A 7,324-nucleotide genomic window follows, 5' to 3' on the forward strand; every position below is an offset into this window, starting at 1 on the left:
TTCGAAAGTAATGGTGGCTAGGAATGGCTTCAGTCAGGTCATCGATTCACCTTATGGTCGACTTGCTTGAATCGAAGAAGAAGAAACCCCCGGACTAGAGCCTTCAGTGCTTCTCCCCCATGAATGTGATCAACAAGAATTGATGTACCCACCATTCTAGATAGGAAAGAGATTGATGGTAAGAACCAGTACTAATCTTATAGCAAGCCAAAATAGAGTTTAGATAGGTAAGAACAAGTGCCTATTTCTTGCTAGCCAAAAAACAAGTTTGAGTTGTCGGGGTTGGATCTGAAGCATCAAGCTTCTCCTATACTTTCTCAAAGAAATGCCCTTATCTCGATCTTTATTAGAGGCTAGAGTCTAACCATTAAAGAAGGCTTGAACAGGCTTTTGAGTAAAGAAAAAAGTCACCCCCCCTCCCCCAGGGTCTTTAGAGTAATACCGCTGTCTGTCCCCTGGAGGTTATCCTAAACCATTTTCTAGGGGAGAAATACTGGCTCAGGGTAAAGGCAGCCCCCCGTCGGGTAAAATCCCATAATGCCTGTCCCAAGGCCGAATAAACATGGCTCTGTGCCTTGTTCCTCTCATGGTCTGGGTTGAGTCTAGTATTTCTGTGGGTAAAGGCACCTCATATACTCTTATGTCCTACGGAATCGAAAATCTATCCTACGGAATCGAGATTTTCCCTTAAGTATTAAGTCTATCGAGAATCTGTCCTACGGAATCGAGATTATTCAACTACTTAAGTATAAGGGAAGCCTTTCGATAAAGTTGGTCATTCCTACGGGGGCTTCAAGGAAAAGCTAGCGGCATAAGCAGTTCTGAGAGAAAATCCCGAGTATTACTCTTCTAATATAAAAAAAAATAATAATTTATTATGATGCAATGGATTCATAGTCATGTCTTCCCGAAAAAGGATGATTGCCAGGTTAAACGTGAGAAATTCTATAATTTCTGGAACGAGTTTTATACTTATGCTAGGGGTCAAGTCTTTAATAAAGATTATTCTGAAAAGAGCGCGAACAAACGGTATAATGAGGGTGTCATCTTTGAACTAGATAAGTTCAGAAAGGCGCATAGAGGTGAAGGAAACCGTGTGGTGGCTGATCCAAAGGAATTGTATGATCTTCAGTTAAGAATAGAAAATATGACAATGCAGTTCGATGAACAAAATATCTTTAGTTCAACAAGTGACATTCTAAAGATACTGATCGATCCTGAAAAAGAGAGTGCGAAGGATTTTCTTCGCTCGAGGCTTAGCAGAGAGTCAGATCAGTTCTTGGTGGGTTTATTTGGTCAATATACGCTAGAGGCACTGATAGTTCATGTGCTTTGTGTGCTATTTTCCTCGGCAGATGCTAATAGCATGATCCGTGTTGCATCCTTGGTGGAGCAATTGGAGGGTCATACTCGTTCCCATGCTAAGATAATAATAAAGCGTAAATTAATGGGTGCTGTGAGTATGAACTTATTTGAGGATAAGGAGGAGGAGGAAAGTGTTGATGAACAAGGTAAGAAGAAATCCGGGTTATCGAAAAAGTACCCTATTGGAGCAGCTTTAGTTGAGTTAATGGATTTAAGGGGCCTGATAGCGTTAGCTGAAGATAGTAGCGGATCAACTCGTATTTATAATAAAAATAAATCGTATTATCTTCAAAAAACACTATTTGTGTATTGCAAATTTGATATCTCATTATTACCAATAAAGCTTAGCTTGCCAATGGTGTTCCCACCCTTAGACTGGAAATGTACTACAGAAAAAGCAGTAAGTCTGTCAGATCTAACAGGTGGTTACCTAAGTAGCCCTACAAGTGAAATGTATGATCGTTACAGGCTTTTAAGTTCAAGTAACCCGCGGAATCTATATATAGAGCTTAATAATCCCAAGAAGCTCTGCGAGATAATGAACTGTCTGCAAAGTCAGGCTTTTCAAATAAATAAAGAATGGCTTTTATATTTAATAACACACCAAAGTCACTTTGAAGACTTTGGATTGCTCACGCCTGAGTTTGTGGGATATATAAATATACTGGAAGTATCAGGAAAACTTCGTTCATTATACATGAGCGATGCGTATATAAAAGAGAACTTTACGTTCAATGAGTTGTTACAAACATTACAAATAGATATTCAGCGTGCTCGTTATGAGAAAATGATATTTGACTTGGCGTTAGCGTACGAAGGTTATTCATTTTATTTACCAGCCTTTCTGGATTTCCGGGGTAGAATCTACCGTTGTGGAGTCTTACACTTCCACGAGCGTGATTTTTCTAAAAGCCTGATCCAATTTGTGGAATCACAAGAGTTAGACTACAGGGTTGCAGTAGTTGCTGCATGCTTCCAATTTCAGTCCTTCAAGTCTGACATGGGTGCATTGAGTTGGTTTAAGGACAAAATCACCGCACTAATGCTGGAGGATTGTGTCTCCCGAAGAGATTTCATACTATCGGATTCGGATAGTGCGAAGTGTTTTATCAAGCATGCTGTTAAGGCTAAACATCCCTTTCAGTTCTTATCTAGTTTTCTACCTGTCTATTATTGTAATTTAGAATCTATTATGCGCATGCCTATTACCCAAGATGCTTCAGCCAGTGCGTATCAAATCATGTCTTATTTCTTGCTGGATGAATGGATGGCGAGGAAGACGAATCTAATTCAATCTCCTAAAGGTGAAATAGAAGATATTTATATATCTATCCTAAATGAACTGCAAATTTATATAGTTCAAAAACTAGAAGATAGAAATCTCTCCGAAACCCTTATCGAGGTACTCGATAGAAAGATAGTGAAATCGATCTTTATGCCTATAATCTATGGGAAGACGGTTATGAGCACAGCTCACGATATAAAGGAGAGTCTCTCTAGATTCCTGACACCGAAGGAGTGCTTTCAGATTGCAAAACTGTGCTTTGAGTTCTGGAAAGATAGGTTTCATAACATGGAATGTTTTATCCGTTTGATCCGTAGTATAGGCTGGGTTGCCTCAGCTAGTGATCGCCCAGTACTGTATGAGGTAGAGAACATTCTAACAATCCAGGACTATATGAAGATGGAACCAATCAATATCTGGGTTTATGATAAATTGCATAAGAAAAGACGTCAAGTAACTCTGAGAGTAGCTACTGATACACGAGATCGCAGGAAGACAGAGATCTCATCCTTCGTCAACTTCATCCATCAGAAGGATGCACATATTGCTATGAAAGTGGTAGAACAGATGCTTTATTATAAAGCGCCTATCTATACTGTTCACGACAACTTTATAAGTTCCACGTATCATAGCAAAAAAATTGCTGGTATTTATAATAATGCAATTATTAGTCTGGGGCGTCCTCTAAGAATCATAAATGAGTTCATTTATTTGAATGTCATGAAACATATTTATGATAATATAGATAGAGAAATCTCAGATGATCTTATGGATCATGTAATTCCAAGAGATTCATTACTGTATTATTTGGAAGAAAATATCCCAGAAGACATACGCCTTTCTTCTTCTAAGAGGAAAATATGGGATGATAAGATCCAGATTATTTTGAACTCTTACGATGCCTATACTCGTCTTGTATGCGGAGAGTATGAAAATACTAACGATGGTTGTCGTATGCATATAAATAAATATGAGGATTTCCTTTCTATGATGAAGAGAAAGTCCGAGCTTCCCTTATATAGCACGTACTTTTAAAGAAAAGAAAAAGCCAATGTATTTTACAAGTAACAGCATACAAACCATGTTTTCCACAGGTAACAGCATACGAACTAGTAAGAGCATAGAAAGAATGTTTTCCACAGGTAACAGCATACGCACGAGGGCATACTGTACATACAGCGTATATATTGACAAGTTCTTGAATCGCGTCTTTGCTAGTATAGAAAGGACATGGGTGCAGGATCCGCATAGATGGTTAATCATAGCTAGTCATAGCTTCCGCGAGCCTAAACCTTCTATTAATGATGTGGATCTACATGCTCTATGTATAATGGATCTCTTACACCAGTTTGCTTACACATCCCTCATAGGTTACGCAAAATTTGGGATTTTACTTACCACGCTGCGATCTTACGGGGAGGAGATAACTTTTTCAATAGGTACTGCTATCCCCTTGACTGAGGAGGGTGGTAATTTGCTTCCAAAAGCATGGGTCTATTCTCAGCTCTATAAAGTCCTTTTAAAATCTTCAGAAATTTATGAGGGGGATGAAATAGTTCGAGTCACTATCAGAGTCTATATGGAACAGGATAAAAAGCTGGAGAGGCCAACCCTATCTGAAGAAGAAAGACAGAACTTACTTCGTTCTGTTCTTTTAGAGGTCTCTAATAAGACCGAAGAGGGATTAACTGAGAGCGATGCTCTAACAGCAAGGAAACTCCGGGTAAGTAGACGCCCTAAATCTATCCCCGCGTTAAAGGAACATAACATTACACTGAGACCCTTCATTGTATCCGATCTCGAGACGCTACTGGATGAGAATAATTATCATAAGACTTATGCAGCTGGTCTCTTGATGGTATTTCCTGGTAAACATATAAATGATATGCTGATCGAGACCTACTTTAGCGAAGACTACTCTATACTGTATCCGACGGAGTTTGAAAAAAGGAGTGAGAAGGTGCTTTTTGACTTGGTATTAAGAATCTCTGCTCTTGTTAAAAAACACAAGTCATTAAAAACTATTTACTTCCACAACTTTTCTAGATTCGATGGTATTCTCTTGCTAAAGCACCTCGCATGTAAGCACCCGAAATACATGCTCAAACCTCTGATGAGGAATAACAGGCTTTATGAGTTAGCTGTCTATTTGGGTAAAAAGATGTTATTCCGCTTCAGGGATTCCTATAATCTACTTCCTAGTAAACTTTGTGAGCTGGCTAAGAGTCTCTGTCCTGATCTAGGCACGAAGGGTTCTATCAACTATAGCGAAGTCACTCCTGAGAAGCTGGTTAGTATGAGAGATGAATTGGTGGAATATATGAAGCAGGACATCTATCTCTTAGGTGGTGTGATGAAAAAAGCACAAGAGATATATTGGAATCTGTACAAAGTGGACATTGAGGGTAAAATAACCCTTTCCTCACTAGCTCTAAGCATCTTTCGTTTGAGATACTACGATGAGAAAATCTTTCCAATCCACATCCCTAGCAGAAATGAAGACAACTTTATAAGACATGCATACTACGGTGGTCATACGGATGTGTATAAGCCTTATGGGGAGGACCTATACTACTACGATGTGAACTCGCTCTATCCATTTGTCATGAAGGAATACCCAATGCCTGGTGGTGTACCAGTCTGGTATGGAAATCTGGAAGACAGGGACTTAGATGGCATGTTAGGCTTTATTGAAGCATATATAGTATGTCCGAAAACTATCAAGAAGCCCTTTCTACCCTATCGAGAGAAGGAGGGTACTCTCATCTTTCCAACAGGAGAATTTGTAGGTGTATACTATAGCGAAGAATTGAAGTTTGCTAGAGAGATTGGCTACACAGTGATTCCAATCTCAGGCTACCTCTTTGAGAAGAAGGAAAGCCCATTCAGGGAGTTTGTAAGCGCTATCTTTTCAAGCAGGTTAGAAGCTAAAAAGTCAGGGAATGATGCTTTGTCTTATGTGTATAAGATACTTATGAATTCGCTATATGGTAGATTCGGCATTAACCCTAAGGGTACAATAACCGAGATCTGCGATAACGAAAGACGCAAACTTTTAATAAGAAAGACTAATTTGATATCTACTGATGAGCTTAGCGATTCTAAATACATCATTACCTATCATAGCAATACCGAGACTGATTATTGGGATCCACCGAAGAACTCTGCTGTCCAACTTGCTGCTGCAATCACAGCCAATGCTAGGATCTATATGTACCCCTACACCTCGAGAGAGGACTGTTACTACACGGACACTGACTCAGTTGTGCTAAGTAAGCCACTACCTGAAGAATTGATTTCATCTTCTATCTTAGGTCTGTTTAAGCTAGAGGACAGAATAGTTAAAGGATACTTTTTAGCTCCGAAGGCCTATTACTTATGGAATGAGAAAGGAAAGGATACTGTCAAGTACAAAGGGCTTGCGAATAAGGAAATCACTCCAGAATGGTTTCTTTCACAGTACGCTGACCCTGATCGTAAGCTACAAGTAGCGGTGGAAGCCAACTTCAGGATTGAGTGGTCCTCACTTAACATCTTCAAGAAAGACATAAATGTCAATGTTGGGCTTACTCCAAAGCCTAAGAGGAGAAAAGTCTATGAGGGGGAGTACTGGGTTGATACAAAGCCTGTTGATGTCAAAGACCTGTCTAGATTAGATAACATTAGCAAAAAACTAGTCATGTTGCTAAGGGATGATGTAACACATCTTAAGAAAGAGAATCTCTTTCTCCATGATAAATTATCTCATAAGGAAAGAGAGATGAAAAAGGGGAGAGACAAGGAGATGAAAGAAGAACCTACAGAGGGCACTAACCCTACTATAGACGAGATACCTAATACTGACATTAAGAAGAAGGTGAAGAAACCTAATACTGGCAAGAAAAGAAGAAAATACCATAGTAGATCTATGATTAGCCCTCGGTCGGGATGGTCCTGTCGAAGAACTTTATTCATGCAGAGAAAGACACTTAGGATAGGAGACTTATGGATGCAGGGTCTGCAAGTGAAACCCCAAAACCTAAAATCCCCTAATGCCTATCAAATAAGAGTCCTACCGGAGATCAGGTGTCAAAGGTGTCTAGGATTTATCCCAAAAGTAAGTAGGAGTGCTCTTCCATTCAAGCCTTCAGCCTTACAGTCTATAGACCTTACCTCACAAATCTTTTCTCTCGGGATTGAGTTGCTGTATCTGTAGTAGCATTCCCTCTAGTCACCTAGAAAGAGGAAAATTGCCAGTTTAGTTCCATCTCCTTGAGTTTCAATTGGAATGCTAGGGTAAGTCCCAAAGTCCTAAGTTCTTCCTTTCAATAAAAGTAGTAGGGCTAACGATATTTCTTTATCTTAATGCTAGGCGTATAGATAGGTTTCTGGATCTCGAGATTAGTTTCATTTCTCTGGCTAGGAATAAGCAAAAAAACAAGGAAAGCGGATTCTCTTTCGCATAAGCCCTTTCTTAAGTAAGGTGATGGCGCTCTTTATCAGCTGCTTTCCTGGCATGTTACTTAAAGAAAACAAGTGAAGTAAGCTCCCCCCTTGATCCGATACAAGCGAGCTAAGGGGCATGATGTTCTCCCAATACCTGAGAGACACTTCACAGAGACTAAAGGTTAGGGGGATGGTAGTAAACCAACTGCAAGCACATGAACTCGCTATACCATTCTCTGCCCGCTACCC

General features: G+C 39.7%; 2 protein-coding genes across 2 annotated transcripts, besides 2 other annotated features; both read left to right on the top strand.

Annotated features, from left to right (window-relative positions):
* Window positions 1-413: part of a dispersed repeat (second copy of repeat X-01a) that runs on past the window's edge.
* Window positions 1-754: part of an inverted repeat (inverted terminal repeat S-01-IR of integrated linear plasmid) that runs on past the window's edge.
* A 123-nt stretch (window positions 755-877) lies between these two features.
* rpo (plasmid-derived RNA polymerase) lies at window positions 878-3,685 on the top strand. Its single transcript has one exon. The coding sequence runs from the start codon at window positions 878-880 to the stop codon at window positions 3,683-3,685; it is 2,808 nt and encodes a 935-aa protein (YP_009642432.1).
* A 16-nt stretch (window positions 3,686-3,701) lies between these two features.
* dpo (plasmid-derived DNA polymerase) lies at window positions 3,702-6,845 on the top strand. The gene has a single exon. The coding sequence runs from the start codon at window positions 3,702-3,704 to the stop codon at window positions 6,843-6,845; it is 3,144 nt and encodes a 1,047-aa protein (YP_009642433.1).
* The last annotated feature ends 479 nt before the right edge of the window (window positions 6,846-7,324 follow it).

The sequence above is a fragment of the mitochondrial genome of Lactuca saligna (assembly GCF_052625555.1).
Source record: "Lactuca saligna strain CGN5271 mitochondrion, complete genome".
Classification (NCBI taxonomy): domain Eukaryota; kingdom Viridiplantae; phylum Streptophyta; class Magnoliopsida; order Asterales; family Asteraceae; genus Lactuca; species Lactuca saligna.